Genomic DNA, 22,429 nt, shown 5'->3' with positions numbered 1-22,429 from the left:
GTCTGAGGAGGTTTGGGGCGACCTGCAGAGGGGCCTGATCCTGCAGCTCCAGCCCTTCAGAAAGGGGGTGGCCCCTGCCTCGCCTTCCCCTGGGATGCCCGCCGTGACCCCTGGACGGAAATGCCTGGCTAGGTCAGGCTTTGGGCCTCCCCAGACCCACCAGGGCCCCTTCAGCCAAGGGCAGCAGCGAGAGGGGGCCTTCAGGAAAGCCCCCCTGGTTCAAGCAGGGCTGGGGACCAGCAGGATGGGAGGGAGGAGGAGGAGAGCTGCCCCTCTCCTTCCCCCTCGGGAGACTCCTCTTCTTGGGCAAAGACAAACCAACATCATGGATCCTAGTTCTCTCTGCAGAGAAGGAACTTATCATGGTGAGGACCAACGTTTGCCTCCATCTTGGTGAGGGAGAAGGAAGGCCTGCCTGCAATGTTTCAGGCCATGCTGTGAGATGCGGGTCCCCTCCATGCAGACCGAGGGTGCACATAGGCGAATAAACCCTATTTCTTAAAGCATGAGGGTCTCCATGTGTCTTCTGTTCTCCAAAGGGACACAGACCCTGGATGCGTGCCTGTGACCCCATGCGCTCTGGCCACTGCTTGGCAGAGAGCGGGGCAGGCACTGGGCTTTTGTGGTACAGTGGTGCCTCGCAAGACGAAAAGAATCCGTTCCGCGAGTCTCTTCGTCTTGCGGTTTTTTCATCTTGCAAAGCAAGCCCATTAGCGGATTAGCGTTATTAGTGGCTTAGCGGGCTTAGCCGATCAGCTGATAAGCAGCTTAGCGATCAGCTGTTAAGCGGCTTAGCGGCTTGGGGAAAAGGGGGGGGGAGGGAAAAGGGGAAAGGGAAAAAACCCCGCAGGAACTCGCAAGACATTTTCGCCTTGCGAAGCAAGCCCATAGCAAATTCGTTTGGCGAAGCACCTCCAAAACGGAAAACCCTTTCGTCTAGTGGGTTTTCCGTCTTGCAAGGCATTCATCTTGCGGGGCACCACTGTATTATTTAAAATTACAAATCTGTTTTGTAAAACCTTTTATAAAGCTTGTAACGATAAGTATATAATAATAACATTAACCTAATATGCTTGGAATCACTTGGCATAGACTATGGCTGTAGTTAATTTTCCTCCTTAACACTGGAGGAAGAACAAAAACGCCCAAGCCTTATTATGTCAAACTTCCTGAGTATCAGACTTGGGGAGAAGTGTGAGGACCAGCTGGACGTAGAATCATGGAGTTGGAAGAGAACCTGAGGATCATCCAACCCCCTGCAATGCAGGAATATGCAGCCATCCCTTAGGGGGATCGAACCTGCGTCCGAGGAGTTATAAGCACCATGCTCTAAGCAACTGAGCAGCCACATTTAATTATCACAGAATATTAAAGTATGGGATATAAAGCAACATTAAGTAAATTGACTTTGGTGCAATATGTGTTTCATAATATGTGCTTCACAATTATTTTGAATAAACATTTTTCATACTGTATTGGAAGACAGAACATGACAATTGATGACACTTTTCAGCTGTTAATCATCAGGATATGGTTTATTTTATTACTCAGTTTCTATTGTGTGTCCCTTTCAGTTGTGTTCTCTATGTGTATTTGTTTTGTGTCCCTGTGTATTGAAATAACTGCTTTCAGAGTTGGTGGGGCTGGACAGTGGAAACATCTTCAAGCATATAAAAAACAACTAGCTCCTGGTCCCTCTCTTCCTGGGAGGCAGGTGTTTAGCTGTGGCCATATAAGAGTACCTTCTTGACAATAGCATCAGCTCAAGCAATGTCTGTGCAGAGCTCTGTGAAGGCACCAATCTCCCTAACCACACCAAAGGCTCAGAGGTAAGGGTGGCTTTGGGCACATACACAAGTACAGTCGTACCTTGGAAGTCAAACGGAATCCGTTCCAGAAGTCCGTTTGACTTCCAAAATGTTTGAAAACCAAAGCACAGCTTTTGATTGGCTGCAGGAAGCTCCTGCAGCCAATCGGAAGCCGCGGAAGCCCCGTAGGACATTTGGCTTCCAAAAATAGTTCAAAAACTGGAACAGTCACTTCCAGCTTTGCGATGTTCAGGAGCCAAAACGTTCGGGAACTAAGCTGTTTGACCTCCAAGGTACGATTGTACATTAAAAGCATGTACTCTGGGTACTGTAGTTTGATTAGGATGCTGGGAATGCTAGCTCTGTTAAGGGTAAAATACTGTCCCCAGGATTCTTCAGAGGAAGCCGTGTGCTTTAGCTGTGTGTTAGATGTGCTTTAAATGCATCTTGTGGATGTGGTCTTTATCTCATAGACAGCATTGTTAAGCATGCATCCTACTGACTTCATTAAGGAGAAAGCCAATGAGGTCAGAATGATGCTCACTTAACAGTGCTGTCTATGAGATATAGCCTTACACACACCTCTTTGCTACTGATTGGATTTGCCCATTTGTTGAGGTCAGAAAAACTGGTCGCTTATGGAGATCAGTGGTTGTTAACAGTTAATCCTAGTCATTTAGGTAGGGTATGCTACATTCAACTCTGCTAGTTCAATACACTGGCAAAGCCATTTACCAGGTAGGACACCAGGGAGAATTATTACTTTTAGCATCTTTGTATGGAAATACATTTTGGGGAAGGTATCTGTGGACATTAGAAAACTGAGTTTTCTTCATATCAAGAGATGCAGAAGTCAGGGAAGTCATTTGGTCTTTACCAAATTATTTTACTTCCACAAAAAGTTCCTGTTATGACAGTTCCCTTCTGTGAATTTTGATGGCATATATTCCAAAATTCTGATTAGAGCTCTGAGACACCCTTAACAAGGAAGGTAATCTGCCTTCACTTAGCTGGTATATCAATTTATCTCCTACCCAGGGGGCCCTGACATCTGGTCACTAGAAAGAGATTCTGTATCTCCCCCTGCCCCTCAATGCCTTCCTCTTTTTAATTTTGTGTGTCAGGCACTTTCCTCCAGGACACAAGAGCAGGAGAGCCTGGAGACATGGAGCTGTGAGTAACCAGATATTTTGCTTCCTCCTGCTTTGGGGTCTGTTGATTCTCTTAAATCCAGCCACTCAAGGTGAAGAGGGCTTCTGCGTGTTGAGCTGACCAGTGCAGAAGCAGCTCTGAGATCCTGCCCCAGATGACTGTGCGGTGCAAGTGACAGGATCAGCCAGTCTTATGCTGATCATATGGAGGCCGTCATGAAGCTGATTGGTGGGAGAGCCTAGATGGTGCCTAGTTAAGCTATGAATTGGCTGCTCCAAGATGTGGGGACGGCTTCACTGGTCTTTAAAGGAATTAAACAAATTCACAATGGGTAAGGCTATCAAATGGCCACTTCTCATGATGGCTCTGATCTCCCTCCTGGTTCAGAAGTAGTATGCCTCTGAATGTGAATGATCTGAGGGAGAGAGCGTGTGTCTCTTGTGTCCTGGGGATATCTGGTTGTCCACTGTTGTGCGAAACATGCTGCTGGACTAGATTGGGCTCCTACGTTCTTATGAGCGCTTTTCATCTTTTCAGGTCCAGAGTTTGCTCTTCTACATCCCCAGGAGCCTCTGTCCAGCACACCATCCCCTCCCACTGCTAGCAGCGTGCAGAATACCAACCCCCTGAGGGTGAGTGCTGTGACTCCCACCTTCCCTGCAGTGATGGCAGCAGTGGTGCAGGGAGCCACCTGTCCAGGAAGCCAACCACACCTTTCCTCTGGAGGGGAGCGAACTGTGATTCCCAAGAAGGTGCTCCTTGACACACAGCCCGATGGAGTGGAAGATGAAAGCAAGGCAGTTGCTCTGTCCCATGTCATTCTTTGGAGGCAAGAAAGCCAGTGTCGTTTAGAAGAGGCAGATACTGTTTTGGTCTTATCTTGTTTTGTTTTTTGCTATGTTACTTTATTTCTTCTACAGATGATGATAGCATAAATCAGGCTAATTGAAAGCAGGCTTTACATCTTTGATACCACAGCAGTTGGTGTCACATAAAATTAATAAGAGAAGCCCAGTTTCAGTGTTGAGTTTCTGTGGTTTCTCCATAACACAATAGATCACTTGCAATTTTTGCAGGGGCTCATTTTTTTGGGTCCTGAGGGCAACCCAGGATAATAAGCAATATCCAAATATCCAACCTCACTCACTAGTGTTTTATATGGAGTGCTGAAACTGGAGAGGGAAATCTGACTTCCCCTTTCTGCTGCCATGGATATGTCTCTGACCATTGCACTTTAGTCAGAGCTGCAATGTCCGCAGGGCCAAGCAATTCCTTCCCTATTCCCTGACATTTCTCTAAACCAGGGAGCACACTACACCAGATCTGGCATAACTTATTCCTTTCCCATTGTTCCTCCTGGTTAGATTACTGTAATGTGCTCTGCATGGGGCCACACTTGGAAGACAGTTTGGATGTTGCCACTAGTGCAAGTGTTTACTGTTTTAACTAAGAATCACATAGCACAGTGCTATTTTTCTAGAAAAAGAGGTGCTGGGGCTCACCTTGTTCTCTTATATTGGCAATAGTGCCCACCTGAGAGGTGCCGGAACTGAGTTCTGGCAAGTTTGGGCTGAAAAAAAGCCCTGCATAACACCAATACTTTCTGCATTGCCCCAATGCTAAAAAGAATGACTTTTGTTGTTGCCCTGCACTACTGAAAATTCAAAAGCATGTTGGAGAAATTCCCTAGAGAAAAGGACAGGGAAAGGGAAATTCAGGCATCTTTCTGGAAGAAATAGTCTGAAACGTAGAAAAAGTAAGTTAATGGGCATAATGGTTCTCATGGTCATTCTAGTGCATCAGCTTTGTTTTCATAATGGTGGCAAACAATGTTGAAGTTGGATTCATTTGTCACTGATTAACAAATCAGTAAGTATGAAGCAATAGATAGGTTCATTCCAGTTTACCCTGGAAGCAAATGAATTTTCATAGGTAGGTATTTAGTGTCTGTGAATTGCACAGATTCTTAATTGCTTTGAGAATAAAGTTGACCTATGTTTGTTGAGTACATCTATAGTCAGTGTTGTGTAGAGATTCAGCTTACTTCTCATTAGCAAGTTTTATTGGTCAGAATCTATAACAATCATATTGCTTTAAGAAAAACACTGTCAATGGGACTAAGTAATTGCTTTGAAGGGCTGCCAATCGCAGGCAATGGCGGTGGGGCCGCGGCCAGCCTCCTGGCTTGCTTTTGGGCTTTTAATAGCATGGATCATATCCAATCCTGCTGTTAAAGGCACAGGATCTTTCCCCACTTCCCACCCCTCCCACCCTTTGGAAGTACTAGTGGAAGTTCCCACATTAATCAAATTTCTTTTAATGCCAAATCACAACATGGAGACATAGTACGGGCACCTCCCTTGATGCTTCTACTTCAACTGCCAACGCAATCACCACCACAAGCGCCTGTTCCCATGTTGCAAGTTACCCCCCCCCCGCATGTGTCCTTGAGCTAGTACTTCCTTCTTAGTTCCCAGGCTCTGTTCCCACCTTATGTCCTCGGCAGGAATGGGAAACCTGTGGCCCTCTAGATGTCATTGAACTCCCACCTACCCTCTGTCCCGGCTACCCACCAGGGCACCATAGACTCTTCAGGGATGGACGGGGTTGGGCAGAGCTTTTGAGTGGGAGTTCAGCACTGCTCCAATCAGCCCTTAAGTCACAAATCCCTCTGCTTTGCTGAGAGCACATGAATTTCTGTTGACAGTATCTGTTAATCTGGTTCACATATTACATTTCCCCAGGAGAGTCCACCGTCTGGAAAGCTTGAGACTTCTTTGAGTGAAGGGGTGCGTGGGGTGTGCTATTATATGAAATGTAAAGTAAAAGCAGTAATTGAAGCAACTTGGCTTTTTTCAGCAAACTTCTACATTTTGGTTGCATTTTATTCACTTACTTTAAAAGAATAAGTGATCTGTGTTGCTACAGCAGCAAGTCTTCCTCAGATACCAAAACAGAATCCTGTTATTTAAAATTACAAGGGATACGTGACATTGGATTCCATTCTCTCCCTCGCACATTCATGTCACATCAATGACATGAAAGCCCTGCAATTGGTAATTACTTAGTAGGGAATTCCTCCAATGTTAATAAACTGTTAGGGTTTTGCTGCTGCTGTTTGCAAACAATGTTAGCAATAATTTATTTACTAATTAATGACAGAAGTTCATAAAAATTCAAATCCAACTTTTCAAAGACCTAGGATACATTTTAATTGCTACAGAATGGTTCCTCACAGAATACATTATGTGGCTGATTATTGGCAAAACATATAAATAATAGTTTGCTAGAGCTTCATCTCCTCCACTGTCAGCAGTCAAAATGAATTGAGGGCATGCCTGCACCAGCTGGTTTTGTGTGTCATTTACTCCAGAATGCACTACAATTACCTTCTGCGCTTTACAAGGCATCCTGACAGCGTCCTAATTGGTACACACCACAAAATTTGAAAGTTTAGGCTTCTTTAATGTGGTCTTGCTCTTCATATTATACACCTTGTTTGTACAAATCTGCTCTCATTCTGGCCACTGCTCTGCTGTTCTCCTAGAGCTGGAACTTTGCTTTCTTTTGTTCTATTCCAATATTGCACAGCCCCGGTCACTTCTCGGTTCCACAAAGATGGAGGGTGCCTATCCAAGATGGTTCCCAGCTGCAAGTTACCTAACCCAAAGAACAGCCCACAGTCCTAAATACCGTGGACCCTCCAGATACGAACTTAATTCATTCAGGGGGTCCTTACGTACCCCGAAAAGTCCGCAACATGAGGCACCACTTCTGCTCACAGCGCGATAGAGCGCTTCTGCACATGCACTCGTGGCGAAACCCGCAACTATACACTTCCGGGTTTGCCTCATTTGCAACCTGAAAGTTACGTTACCCAAAGGTAACGTAACCCGAGGATCCGCTGTAAGTATGTGTGGCTGAAGGGCATGAAGAGAAAACCAGAAATAACCCAAAGGCAAAGGGAGTCTGAAGGAGATGTTGGTGCAGGCATGCCCTTAGCATGATCAAATCATGAATATAGGAAAAGAATTTGGCTGTTGAAAAAAGTGGTTCAGTCCTTGACGCTTTTTCTTGGCTTCAGCAAAATTCTTGTTAGCTAGAGAATGTGGAGTTACAACGTTTTTCTCTGGGTAGCATTGCCTAGAAATGCTCTTTTTTGGGTGTTCACAAGAGGAGTAACAAAGCTGTTCCTCAGCATAGCTGGCTTGGGGTTCTGCTTCAGTCTCCTATCAGGGTCGGAGACTTTGGGGTTGTGAAGAACTTCAGACAATGCCTTCACTGCGTTTGCTCCGCCACACAACCAGTGCTGTCATGAGCAGCGTGACAAAAATGGGTACCAATATGAACGGGCACAATATGGTGTTAGGGGGGTCTCTCAAAGCCCTTCCTGAGACAGGGCAGTTTTTGAAGTAGTGCTTGTGAATCGCTATGAAGAATTCATCCACTAGCTGGTTTGGCCAGAAGCAATGCATTCTCCCAGCAATCTGGTAGGTACAATTGGTCAGCTCCCCATACCAGCTGAAAAAGAGAAAAGGACACTTGTTAGTAGGCAGCCGCAATCAGGGCCCATTTCGCACATTACAGAGAGGCAAAGCAGGAATTGCCACCAAAGTGTACACTCAGCTGTGGGCAGAGCCACACAGTATATATAAGGCACATTCAACACACAGTTAAAGCATGTGGCTCCCCCCACTCAGGAATCCCGAGAACTGTTTCACCCTCAAAGAACTACAATTTTGAGCACCCTTAAAAAACTACAGTTCCCAGGATTCTTTGGTAAAGGCATGTGCTTTCAATGTATGGTGTTTGTCTGCCCAAAGTTGCAGCTACAGCTTCTTTATTAGTCTACCTGCATGATGCATAATTGCTCTGTGCCACACTACATTTAAAATGCATTGGGTATGCTCCTAAAATTATGACAAGTTAGAAAATCAAGAAGGGTAAATCAGCAACAAAACCTGCAGAATTCAATATTCTTTCAGGTGTCAACATTCAGAGCTCTAAGCTAAATGACAACCAGAGCAGTTTGTTTTTAGTATTTCTAAATGATTGTAATGACTACATATAACTGAGCATTTTTATTTTTTATTTTTGATTGGAAAGACAAAAGCCCTGTTCAGGTTTTCAATGAATGTTTGGGGGCGGGCGCTCCATTTCTTCACTTGCCCATTTCTTCATACGTTCATAGGCATATGAAATTAATGTGTGCATAAATTCCTACTGCATGGTCTGTATGCACATAGTTTCCTATGCAGATATTATGACCCACCTGTGGATTCCAAAGCACATACTGGGGTGGCGTATTCACTTTCCATACATTTCTTAAGCACAGCAAGACAAAAACAGATGGTTCAAATGTCAAGCATTGGCAGGACTGGCAGGACTTGGACGCATGTGTGTTGGACACTGGGGGCTGGAAACTGACTTGGGAGAGGGACCCATCAATTTAGGAGTGCAGTGACCCCCCAGGAGGCAGGAACCAGGGTCAGAAGAATAGTCAGAGCTCTCAGGGATGGAGGGCAGAACAATGGGCTTGGAGGAGCGAAATGGAGAGGCTGATTATGTAAGTGGAGGGATGAGTGGACTGAAGAGGGAAGACTGAAGAGGGAAGAGCAGCAGCAGCTGCTGCCATGTGTGGTGCCCTGTTGCTGAAAAGCAGACTGGGAACAGTTGCCTCAATGCTAGAACTTGAATGCAAGTGTACTCATAGAGTCCTGCAGAGAAGCTACTGTAAGTGATTGCTTTTGACAATAATCAACTACCTGCTGTGTGCATTGCTTTGGCTGGGACGTGTATGGAACAAGTGGGTCATTTTATCTGAAAATGAATGCCAGTGGCACAACTAATATTTTTATACCCAGAAGTGGCTGCTAATTTACTTCAGAGTAATCCAAAAGCAAGAGGATATGGTTAAATAAGGTTGCCATATATCTGTGTTTTCCCAATCATTTCTTCTTTGGGGACTAACATTTTGGGACCAACATTTTACAGGAAATGTCCAGTTTCTTTCTTTCTTTTTGGCACATGCACACTTGGGAGGGTGATGACGCTGAACTGCTGTGCCCCGGAAGCACTATGTGGAGCGGTCGCTTTGGCCGGAGGAGAGTGTGCAGAGGAGAGCCATTAGAAGATGAGGTGGGAGCTGGGTCCTGCCTCTGCCCCCAGCCTGCCATCATCAGTGCCGCTGCCAGGCCTGCGTGCCTCTTTCCCTGGCTCAGGCTGGCTGCAGCTGCGGCGGAGAGATGCTCTGAGCGCTGTGGCCACGGCCAGCCCCAGCCAGGGAAAGAGGCGGGCGGGCCTAGGAGGGGTGGCACATACCGCCACCAGGTATGTTCACATGTTATTCAGGAGACATATCACTTGGATTAATGATGCTGGGCCAGAAGTGTTTCAATGTGACAAAACAAATAAAAACCCTGCAGTTTCAGGGATCAAATGTGTGTTTATGGCCATCCCATAAGCGTTGGACGCAGAATGATGCAGTAAACGAGTGGCAATTCTGGGCTGATAATTATTAGTTAGTTAGTTACGTAATTGATTATTATTTAACTTTGGTGATTGATTAATTGTCTTCAAGATTTGGCAACCACAGTTAGCACATCCTAGTATTCTTGCATAAATAAACAAGAGCATTTGAGTCCTCCCATGAACCAGGATGTCCTTCATCATTTAAAAGCAAGCTCACAGTATCAAAAGAAGCAAGGGGGAAAGCGAGTGTGCCAGCAGGGACTCAATTTACATAGCAATTAAAGCAAATCCAAAATAATCATGAGCAAGAAGCACTGGCAATGGGAGCACTCAGTGAAATATCACACAGTGGGAAGCATCTATCACAGCTCATGTACAATCTAGGGGAGAGGAGGGAGCCATTACACTTTCACAAAATGTACCCTGGTAAGTCAAGCACCCCCAGGAACAGAGAGAAATTCAGGTCTCATTCAGAGCAAATCTATCAAATCTGACCTTTCAGAAACAACATGCAAATGAAACACAGCTGTCCTTCAAATTTGCACTTATCCAAATTTTGCTGTGCAGTTTACCAATCAATCACAATAACAGAGAAATATTAAGGGGAACTGCATATAAAAATGTGTTTATTAGGAGAAATATGCATTAAATGATGAATTTAAACAAATAGTAAATTGCTGCAAAATGTTGAGAACTGAATTTAACTTTGGAAAAGTGCAAAACCAAGACGGCCAAAACTGACAGATCCTTCCACCCCTACAGACTCCCACCTTTATCGTCTACCTGCTGTTCAGCACAAGACACAATGCCCCCCCAAAAAAACCCCAACCCCAGAAAAAAGAGATACACCCCCAGAGAAAGCTCTACGTTGTAAGTGGTCGGCCTAAACATAGCTCATCATATTATGTAGAATTGCAGAAAAACAAACGTGACACTTCAGTCATTCCCACTCATATTGTTCTGGAGTTCATAACGTTCTATTTTGTTATGACAAGTGTTCTTTACATGTTAAGCAGTGCATTTTTATATTTTCATTCTGTTACATGATTTGCCCTAAAAGATACCATACATTTCCCAACAACTTTGCTATTTCTATGAACACAAGTTAGAAAGAAACCAAATGGCAGACAGAAGCTTTCTGACACTCTTAAAAGTAGGAAGTGAGGAAGGTGGCTGAGTGTTTCTCCTTGGGGAAATCACTTCAGAATAACACTTGGCAGAGAATAATATTTCGTACAGAACAAGATTTTCATGCAGATAACTGCATTGTGCCACAGAGATATTAAAGAGGAATCACAGGCAACTCCAGCCTTCCCCACAGTCTCAGAAAATGAAATATTCAATGCAAGCCGCAAATAAAATACTCTGTGGAGGGAGCTTATTATGACACAAGGAAATTGCTTCAGAATCTGTCTGAAGGAATCCTAAAGATGTTTCACATTAGAGGATCCATAAAAGCTGTTATATTATACTCAGATCATTTTAATGTGCCCCTTCTAACAAATGCTACAAATAACCAAGAGCATTTGATCCAACTTCCGTAGGCTAAGAAGCACCTGCCCAACTATTATGAGTGGCCTTCAAGGACGACAACCTTTGGCTTCCTGCCTTCAGCATTTCACACAAGTGAAGTCACAGAGTTCCGGATGGACTCTGAAGACCTAGATGCGGTAATGAGGAAAACCAAGACCACTGGTTTGCCTAGAAAATTAAAATTAGAAAATGAAGAGAGAAGTGTTTGGGGTTTTTCTGCCTACGCTTCTTGTACAGAGTGGGGTAGCTCCTCACAAATAATATTTGTAATTTAAAATTATCTCTCTTTAGTTAACACTTTTAGTGTGGCTTTTGACTAAACAAGTATAACAATAAAATGGTAATTTTGTTCTTCCAGTTTATTGAGTAACGCAGAGTCGCTGCAGCATTTTGGGATAACTTTGTGTTATCCTTTGGCTCTTATTTTTCCAGAGGAAGTTACTGACAAGGCTGACAAAGTGGAGTTATAATAAATGGACTGTGAAAAGGCATGTTCTGAAGATAAATACTAAATGAAGAATTCATATTTATGTTGCTTTACTAATTTGTTACAGTCTTCGGAACTGTATTTTACTGCACTTCTGACTCACTTCTAGAAAGAATAATCTTGAAATCACTCACCTGGCACTTTTGTTAACTATCCCTGAGGTATCACTCCAGAAGCAGGCAAAAAAATTGGTGCTGGATCTTATAATGGAAACAAGTGTCAACTGCTGTTGCTAAAAACCAAAGAGACAAAACATTCCAGTCTAAACTTTTAAAAATGGGTGTGGAACATCTGTGTATGGGTTCAACTAATAAATTAGTTTGGGTGAGGAGCAATTAAATAGACATTGCTGTGTATGTCTCCTGTAACAGTTGGCCCAGTTAGCACTGCCATCTGGACAGCTTTATCTCTTTGGAGGCGTCATGAAACCATTCTCTTTGCATTTGTTTATCACTCTTTCTTTTTTTCCTTATCTAGTAAAGTCTTTTATAATCAGTAGGTGCTCAAAATAGCATTATCTTCAGAGTACTTCCTATAAAAGAAGGATGAAGAACTTGGGTTCTGCAGCCATTTGGCCTTCATTTGAGCCAGAACTGCTTATGCTCAGAATCACTTCCTAAGAGTTTGGCTCTGCAAAGGAATTACATATCAATTGCCTACGCAACGAAAATAAGATACTAAGCTAAAACCCAAACTACAAGGCTGTTTTTATTTTCCTCACCACTTAATGCAAGGACAGAGAGAGAGAGAGAGAAGACATGGTCACTGGGGAAGGAAGGTGTTTTGAGGGTAGGTGCTTCACCACCTGAGCGCTAGATTCTCCAGGCAGATCCATTTTTGGAGCTTTTATCTTCTGCTGCACACATATTTCAAAAAGTTGCTTCTCAGAAGCCATGTGGGTTCTGGCAGGATTATGTGGTGCCAAGGTATAAACAATGATTTCCAAAATGCTCTTTTTACCCAGAGTTGACCTTTTTCTGTTTGTCTCACTCATGTCAGCAAAGAGCTCTTCACATTTGCTCTAACTGAGACATGATACTCTGTTGAAAAGAAGATTTATGAGCAGGCACATTTCAGATTGAATGTCACTTTCTGCACGCGCACACACACCTGCTTTCACCCCAAATACCTTCAGAAATCACATGCGCAAGCATTTTTTCTGTTTAAGGGAAAGAGACAGGCCCCTCCCTGTTGAATTACAGGCACTTGAAGACAGCAGGCACTGGATTCTTGGCAGAAAAAAATAGTTTGCAAGCCTTAATTAATTAAATTTCTCTACTACCCTTCATTCAAAGATCGGTTGGTTTACAATATAAACATACTAAAATACACACCACAGTAACAAATAAAAACAATAACTGACAATTTAAAAGGCCTGGGAGAAGAGGAATGGCCTAGTGTCTAAAGATATAATCAAGCAAGACTACTAATTTCAGGCTTTATATCAGACTGATTGAGGCATCACAGGTCTTTTAATATCAAAGTTAATATGGAAATGTGGCACAGGAATATAAATCCTGAGTATGTTGGCTCACATACTCCTCCTCCTCTACCTCCCGCCATGTGCCCCTTCCCCTCCCCTTTCCATGTTGGAAATAACCATAGTTTACCAAGACATCTGAATCAGAAAAACTGTAGTTTGCACTAGCCATAGTCTGCCCCTAAACCTGGAACTGAAATCACAATTTTAAGTGGGTTTCAATTCTTAATTTGGAAGCAGTTCAGCTGTAACCAACTTATCTGATTCAATTATTAAGAGAATACTAGGGTTATCTCACACCCAAAGAAGGAATAGGGCGCACAAGTCCAAGGCTGGAGGGGGGCAGAGTTTACAAACCCACAATGTTCAGCTCCATGACATCTGAACTGAGTCTTACTCAAACATGCCACCTTCCTCCTTCAGGAGATTAGAATGCCATCATTGCGGCTACATTTGGAAATCTTGGCTTGATTTAAAATAAAAAAATTGGGTGGCTAATGGGCAGCTCTCCAGATGTCCTTGGACTGCAACTCCCATCATCTTTGACCATTGGGCTATTCTGGCTGGGAGTTATGGGAGTTGGAGTCCAACAACACCTGGCATGCTAAAGGTCAAGGGACCCCTGACCATTAGGTCCAGTCGTGGCCGACTCTGGGGTTGCGGCGCTCATCTTGCTTTATTGGCCGAGGGAGCCGGCGCACAGCTTCCAGGTCATGTGGCTGTTAATGGAGAAATCCAAGGGCTCCCTTGGACAAAAAAACAAGGACACCAGCCAGGAATACCAGAGCAAAAATGCAGCCAGTAGGCTTGGTCTTTATTGAAGACTGTCGCAACAGGACTCCCACCTGCCACCAGGTGAAACAAAATGGAAGCACAGAACAAAGAAGACCCCAACTTTTATTAGTTACTAATCCCCCAAACTACACCCCTAGAACTACATCACAAGTACATCATGACTACATCATTGACACATCACAACAAGGAGGGGTTGAGGGAGGAGTTGTGGAGGTAACCTGAGTGTCCTGTCACCTGGCTGGTTCCCTTCTCTCCCCCTCCCCACGAGTCACTTCCAGGAGACAAAGGGGAGTTGGCAGTTTTCTGCCCCCAGAGGGAAGAGCTGATCATTGTCCTTTGTTCCAGTCTGTGTTGAATCCACTCCCATATGCAAGTCCTTTGTGACCTTGATGGTCTTCTGTCTAGGACCATCAGGGTTGGCATAGCAACTGGGCAGGGCTCCTGTGTATGTGCTGGTATGCTCAAGGGATTATGGCTGGCCTGTATCAAACCTTCCCCATTTTGTAGTCCTTCCTTCATGGAGTAAAATAAAAGTGGAACGGTGCAGATCCGATGTATGGTTGATTTTCTATGAATTTATAACAGAAGCATAGCATATGTCGTGTGTGTGTCGAGTTTGTACAAACTGAATGATTGGGCGGGGATTCCCTGAGACATGGCCAGCATGACTAAGCTGCTTCTGGTGAACCAGAGCAGCACACAGAAGCGCCTTTTACCTTCCCGCTGGAGCGGTACCTATTTATCAACTTGCACTTTAACGCGCTTTCGAACTGCTAGGTTGGCAGGAGCAGGGACCGAGCAACGGGAGCTCACCCCGCTGCAGGGATTCGAACTGCCGACCTTCTGATCAGCGAGTCCTAGGCTCTGTGGTTTAACCCACAGCGCTGCCCGCGTCCCACCTGGCATGCTACTCCTGCTTTAAAGTTGTTCTGTTTTTAAAGGTCGCACTATGGAACTGGGCTTTTAGGGTTTGTTTGTTTTTTAATTTTTTTAAACAACCCTTTCCCTTAAACGAGTGACAGCTGATTTCGGTTCCCATTAGATTATTAAATAGCAGCCCCAAGAAAAATTCCCTGAGTGCAATGACAGCCGAGTGATTTATATTAACATGGAGCCTCCCTTTGCTTTACCAGTTTCACATGGAGCCGTCCCATACAGACACCTTAGATGGGCACATGAAAAACTTTTCCCACAGTATAAATTCTACTCTTTCCTCAAAAATGTTTTGGCTTTTTTCTTTCGTTTGTTATCCTTCTTTTAACATAAGCCAATTTGGGGGGAAATAGTCCAAGCATTCTGATCAATTTACTTTTGGACAGACGTTACAAAACAACAGCACCAAAAAGAATCACATTTGGCATGTCCAAGAAAAGCACGTTTTGTTTGCCAGCTCTCAGACCAGCGGGTGAGGCTTTAATTCTAAACAGACTTATTAGGAAGGAAGTCCTCCACATGGTTAACGGTATAAGTGCAATTTACTCTGAACAAAAGGCCAAGCTAATTGTTAATAATGAGGTGACGGAGGAATTTAAGATAGAGAAAGGGACACGACAAGGTTGCCCAATTTCCCCATTGCTTTTTATATCAGTCTTGGAGGTTTTGCTGAATATGATTAGAAGAGACCAGTTGGTTAAAGGTATACAAGTCGGAGCTAAACAGTATAAATTGAGAGCATTTGCAGACGATTTAGTATTGACATTACAGGAGCCAGAATCTAGTACCAAAAGAGTTTTGGAACTGATTCAAGATTTTGGTCAGGTTGCTGAATTCAAATTGAACAAACTAAAAACAAAGGTTTTGGGGGAAAATTTAACAGAGAATGAAAGAGAGAGGTTTCAGAATGAGACAGGTTTAACAGTGGTTAAAAAAGTGAAATACTTGGGGATTAACATGACAGCCAAAAACGTGAATTTATTTAAAGATAATTATGAAAAATGTTGGGCGGAAGTGAAAAAAGACTTAGAAATTTGGTCAAACTTGAAGCTTTCACTGCTAGGCCGTATTGCTGCGATAAAGATGAATGTATTGCCAAGAATGTTATTTTTGTTTCAAGTATTGCAAATTGTAGACAAGATGGACTGTTTCAAGAAGTGGCAGAGAGATATTTCTAGATTTGTCTGGCAGGGCAAGAAGCCCAGAATAAATTTTAAGATTTTAACGGATGCAAAGGAAAGAGGTGGATTTGCCCTGCCAGACCTTAAACTGTATTATGAATCAGCAGCTTTCTGCTGGTTGAAAGAATGGCTACTCCTTGAGAATACAGACATTTTGGATTTGGAAGGTTTTAACAATGTATTTGGTTGGCATGCATATCTGTGGTCAAAGCACATAAAGCATTTAAAAATCATATTGTCAGGAAAGCACTATTTAATGTCTGGATAAGATATAAAGATTTATTTGAAAATAAAACCCCAAGGTGGTTATCACCAATGGAAGCAAAGGCCTTGAAAAACTCAATATGGAGACCAAATGGCCGAAATATTGGGAAATTTTGGAACAAGTAGGAGACAAATTGAAATTGCAGAGTTATGAAAAACTAAAGAATAAAGTGCGAGATTGGCTTCATTATTACCAAATAATGGAGGCATACAATCAGGACAAAAAAATTGGATTCCAGGTGGAAAAATCAAAATTGGAAACAGAACTGTTAGAGCCCAAAACTAAGATTTTGTCAAGGATGTATAACTTGCTGTTGAAATGGAATACTCAGGATGAAACGGTGAAATCTGTTATGATTAAATGGGCACAAGATGTTGGACATAACATTATGTTCGCTGACTGGGGACAGTTATGGACCACAGGTATGAAGTTTACGGCATGCAATGCCTTAAGAGAGAATATTATGAAAATGATATACAGGTGGTACATGACCCTAGTCAAGCTGGCAAAAATTTATTATTTGCCCGATAACAAATATTGGAAATGTAAAGAAACAGAGGGTACATTCTTTCACCTTTGGTGGACGTGCCCGAGGATTAAGGTTTTCTGGGAGATGATATATAATGAATTGAAAAAGGTATTTAAATATACCTTCTTGAAGAAACCAGAGGCCTTTCTTCTGGGCATAGTCGGCCAACAGGTGCCAAAGAAGGACAGAATTTTTTTTATGTATGCCACAACAGCAGCAAGAATACTTATCACAAAGTATTGGGAGACACAAGATCTACCCACCCTGGAAGAATGGCAGATGAAGGTGATGGACTATATGGAATTGGCAGAAATGACCGGCAGAATCCGAGACCAGGGAGAAGAGTCGGTGGAAGAAGATTGGAAGAAATTTAAAGACTATTTACAGAAATATTGCAAAATTAATGAATGTTAGAATGATGTTGGATTAAAAGTTATGTGGTTTTTAGCTATAATGCTATAAGAAGTATGAAAAAATGGACTATTAATAAGCAAAAATCTAATGTTACATTATTTTAAGATTAAAGATTAGGATAAGCAAAGAGGGGAAGGATTTGCTGAACTGACAAATTAAACTGGAATACAAAAAGGGAGGTTAGAGGAGGTTCGGGAATTAAGTAAATGAAAGAATGTAATGGAAAGATGGAACTGTTTTTTATTTGTATTTTTCTTTTTTCTTTTTTCATTTTGTAAAACTTTAATAAATATTTTATATATAAAAAAAGATTGCGCTGCCAGCCTAAACAGCTGACTGAGGGGCAACTCCAGGGATCTCAGTCAGACTTTCACACGTTCCGGTGTGAGCTTAAAGGGTCTGTTACTTTCACCCTTTCCCAAAGAGAAATTTCCCGTGGTCCTATTTCTGTTCCCTCCTTTCTAGCTTCATCTTCCAGTGTGTCTCACTATATTCTTTCATCTTCCCCAAAGAATTGTGACCTGCTAACTCTTGGGTAAAACTCCTGAAATACTCCCAACTTATCTTTCATCAAGTTGTGAATACTACCCATTTTATCTTTTATTAGGCTAATCTTTACTTTTTTGACTGTACAGCTTTGGCCAGCAATTTGCTCAAAAAATTCTCTTTTCAAGAATATCAATTCTCTTTGCACTTTTTCCATATCTTTATTTTCCACATTTCCTGCTTGAAAAGTTTATTTGCTTCATAATACTTGTACTTCAGAGTGAGAAATCCATCTTTTAAAGTATTTTCTCTGGGAGCTCTCAATTTCTGCTGCTGACTCTATGGCCAGCAGGGCCCACCCCACGGGCACCCTTTTAACTAACCGTTTTTAACAGATCAATTGTTGCTGCTGCTGCTCTGGAAATTGTAACACTGAAGTCCCAAAGGGAAAAAATGCATTTGTGCAAAATACTTTGCAAGCAGCTTTTGGACTTTCAGAAAGATCTGTGCCAAAAGTAAAATGTTATTAAGATAAATTTCTATTTATAAACATAGCTAAGCGGTGATATTGCTTATTTTCCCTATGTATCCAACTCAGAAAAACAAATGTTTGGCAGTAACAAATCAAAATGTGGCTTTGCTTTAGAAACAGCACTGTGGTTTCCATATTTAGCATGATGGCATTGGCATAGAATGTGCTTAGCTTCTATATTGGGGGTGGGGAATAACAATCTGGAGCAGGAAGAACCTGTAGGAGGGACAATTCTGATAAGATGAAAGTACTATTTGTGAGTGGTTCGTCTGCCCAAGGAGGTGAGGTTGCATTATCCCTGAACCTAAGCACCAGATTCTAGTAGGTAGCCGTGTTGGTCTGCTGTAGTCAAAATAAATTAAAACAATTCTTTAAAAAGACTTGATTCTTTTAAGGGAGTTTTTAGGTTTTTAAGAAGAGTCTTTTTAACTAGCTTTTTAAAGAACTGTTTTAACTTAAGCACCAGGTTCATGGTTTGAGAACACTCATACTTTGTCTCTGGAGACATTGAGGGGCAGTATTTCAATATGAGTAGGAAAATGAGAGTACCTTTAAACATTTTTTTTTTTAAGACAAAAAGCACTGAGTAAAATACTTTTAGACCCTCTGGATCCTTGGACTGATTTAAATCAATAAAAGAACAAATTTTGATGTGGTAAAAGAGATGTGTTCATCACCAGTTACAATTTCAAATTCCTGCCGACCAACTCTGTCAGGAGGGGTGATAATGCATCATCTTCTTTGTGATTTCACTGTCCTCGATTATCCTCTAGCTCTTCCATCACACTTTTGTGTACATAGGCTTCTTTTCTGATCATGACATTTTTATAATTGCTGTTGTTTGCATATCTCGGTTTCCCATCAGGGCGGAACTTGAACTTGAGAAGCTCGTGGCCGAACTTGCCCTTCTGCCCAACATAACAACGCAAATAGAAATTGCTCACCATGGCCGCAGATGCCCACCGGCCCAAAGGGAAACCAGCATGCCAGACTTTTCCTGAGCTGGGCAACAAGTGAGTAGGGGACGCAGTACAGAACTAGGACAGTGACTTTTACTATTTAAGTCAATAGATTAAAGTCAAGGCCACTGCAAGAAAGTGAGCAGCTGCACAGAAACTTGTAGTGATCCTTCGTTGGAAGATCCAGTTTGACTAAATATTCACGTGTGATACAAGCAACAAATGCATTAACAGCAGGAAATTATGACTCTATAGCACTGCCTCCGAGTCAAAAACTTGCCTTGGGCAGCAATTCTCTACTTGCTTATCTGGAAGGAAGTCTCATTGAACTCAATAGGATTTGCTTCAGGAGAAAGGGCAGCCTAATTGTCATCAGTGACCAAACCAGGCCTGCAGAGGGGGGGGGGGGGGACTTTCAGTAATGGAAGAGAATGGCTCACATCTCCACTTTCTACTAACTGCATCCATTTAAGTGCCAGATTTCTCAGCCTCCCCAGAACCACCGCACTTACTCTTCCATATCAATCATATTGATCCATTTCAAGCCATCTAAACAGCTGTGCTATAATAACTACTCAGATAAGCTCCCTTTAGAAACGGCAGTCAGGCCACCACAACAACGAATAGCATAATGAATCAGCTCATTTAAAAGGCTTATGCTGCAAGTGAACATGTACTGGTACATATGAAGAAGTACATTTGCAAATGCTGTCTCGTGAATAACCGAAAGCCCCCTTGGCTTGCAAACTCAAGACAGTGAATAATTCAACATGGATTGTGCCAGTCCTTTTTTAAAAGAAAAATGGTGCTGGTGCTATATTATAAAAATAATATTTTTTAATTTATGCCCTGCCCATCTGGCTGGGTTGCCCCAGCCACCCTGGGCGGCTTCCAACACATATAAAAACATAATAAAACATCAAACATTAATAGCAACAAGCTGATCCAATATAAAACGTCAGAATAACTTTAAAATAAACAACTTATAACAAATAAAGCAATATTTAATAATTCATTATAATCTGATAGTAAACAGTAAAATTAAACATCAAATAAGAATTAAACGGTTTACAGGTTACACATATCAATTACAATAAAGAACTACTAATCTACAATCAATAAAAATAATAGCAAATCACAATGCATAAAATACCACAAAACATACAAAACCATATAAAAGGATCAAACTGAGAAACAAGGACACACAAAGTATAAAATTATTTTTTTCCAAATATCCCTGAACTCCTCTCTTCCCAACGGCTTCGGCTGCTCTCAAAGTCCTGGGCTGGGAGGGCTCCCAGGGCTGGAAGGTGGAAAAGCCACCGTCTGATGACCAACAGAAAGCCTTTCTCCCCTCACAGTACTCACCATGAAGTGCCACACTTTTAGCCTTTGAGGGAGAAAGGTGCTGGTACTGCAAACCCTCGAGTAGCCCCAGGTTGGCAGGTGCGCAACTCCCCCCCCCCATGCTGCTGTGGAAGGCGCCCCCTCTAGGGAGCATTTCCCACAGCAGCATGGGGGAGGGGTCTGATTGATTGATTGATTGATTGATTGTGTGACTGTGGAAATGGATAAAAGCCCCCCCTCCAAACAATGACTATCATCAGTGCAGGTAAGAAAATAATTTAATTCTAATTTTTATCATTTACAATACTGTTTTATTTATTTTATAGTACAGTACATTTATTACTGTTTTCATTTTATGGATCAATGGTCTTGTTAGATAGTAAAATTCATGTTGAATTGCTGTTTTAGGGGTTGTTTTGAAAAGTCTGGAACGGATTAATCCATTTTCCATTACTTTCTATGGGAAAGCGCACCTTGGTTTAAGAACACTTTGGTTTAAGAACAGACTTCCAGAATGGATTAAGTTTGTAAACCGAGGTACCACTGTATATTTGAATTTAAATTGTAATTTGACATTGATAAAATGTGGTTTATATTGGATTTTAATAATTGGATATTAATAAAAATATTTATAAATAAAAGAAAGCCCTCCTCATCAGGTTTGCGAGACTCTTAGCAAACATATTCTTGCCACCCACTGTAAGCTGCAGCCCATCTCTTGCACACCTCCCAGGACACCCTGTTTCCTCCACACCCTCCTGCCTCTGTCCCCCTCAGCAGGGAGTCACCTATCTCCACCACTCATCTCTTCCTCCTCATTCTAAACACTGTGCCTTCCAAAGCCTGCTTGGGGTGTTCGAAGGTCTGCAACTGCTCTTCTTGAGTCTTCCCCTCTTGTCTATTGGAGCTTATCTACATTTTGCTGGGCTTTCTACAATATCATCTCCTTGGAAGGTAGAAAGTGGGTTATTGGCATGCTCACCGTGAGATCTGAAGGGGTTGGGTCAATAATGGAAAAGGACTCCTGCAAGTCCAACTCCTCCTGTCTCTGAGGGGTGGCAGGAATCACTCTGTGCTCTGCTGTACCTTTCACGGCCCCCTTGGTGTTTTCTGAGGTCTGCAACTGCTCCTCTGGCCCAGAATCAGTGTGCGAAGTGAGAGTGTGGAAGTGATTTTGCAGCTCCAAGGACACTGCATGGCTTGTGGCTGTCCTGCGCATCACATTCCTCCAGAGCTTAGTCTCTTGCAATGGGCACCCCATCCGTCTTGCTGTTCAGTCACAATCAACTCAGCTCTGTCAAGAAACTCTGAACGTTGTCCTGTAGCTCAAAGTGTGACTAGACGGGTCTCAAGTTGCTGTACCTTCTCTTCCAGCAAGACATCCAGCTGGCACTTGCTACAACTGTACTGTTGCATTTCCCCCAGCAGGAAAACAAATATACCACAGGTGTTACAGGTCACTGCAGTAGCTTCTTCACCCTCCATGTCTCTTGGTCCTATGCATACCATGAGACAGTACTCCCCCCTCCCCCCGCTAAACGCCCTTGCAAACACCCCTGTTTGCAAGGCCTGTTTGTGAGCTCTTGGTCAGGAGCTTCCAGAAGCTGCAATCAAGGGCTGGCATTGCTGGGCACCTGCCTGAGGTCCACACTCCTGAAGGGGGCTCTAGGGCTGACTCCTGCGGCCCACTGGTCCTGCTCCATAAAGCTGTTGCTGCCTGTTCACTTGCCCCTCTGGGCACACAGCGAGACTGAGGAGATGGCACATCTTCCTGCTGCTTTTTGCTTTTCCTCTGGGTGGCTGTGAAGATTGTGCCCACGTGCGGCTGGCCCAAAGGCTTTTTTCTGCCCAAGGCAAAGGACCAGATATTTATTGGTTATTTGGCTGAAAGATAATTCTTGCAGGCCATGATACAAAATGGATATGGGATTATTGATCAGTACATTGGATATTTTATGATATAAATCTTTTTTCAACATAAAAAAAAATCCAGTTTATTTTCTGGTTGCATCCTAATTACCATTTGCAAATACTTTGCAGCTGTTTCTTTGTCACTG

General features: G+C 42.8%; 1 protein-coding gene across 1 annotated transcript in view; it reads right to left on the bottom strand.

Moving 5' to 3' along the window:
* Positions 1-6,147: 6,147 nt before the first annotated feature.
* The window catches only part of RAMP1 (receptor activity modifying protein 1), a 36,087-nt gene continuing 19,805 nt past the window's right edge, over positions 6,148-22,429 (bottom strand). The window contains exon 3 of the mRNA XM_053364356.1: positions 6,148-7,481. Coding sequence (XP_053220331.1) covers positions 7,226-7,481 — 256 coding nt within the window. The 3' untranslated portion in view covers positions 6,148-7,225. The remainder of the gene's footprint in view (positions 7,482-22,429) is intronic.

The sequence above is a fragment of the Podarcis raffonei genome, chromosome 1 (genome assembly GCF_027172205.1).
Source record: "Podarcis raffonei isolate rPodRaf1 chromosome 1, rPodRaf1.pri, whole genome shotgun sequence".
In the NCBI taxonomy this organism is placed as follows: domain Eukaryota; kingdom Metazoa; phylum Chordata; class Lepidosauria; order Squamata; family Lacertidae; genus Podarcis; species Podarcis raffonei.
This window is presented reverse-complemented; position numbering and strand designations above follow the sequence as displayed.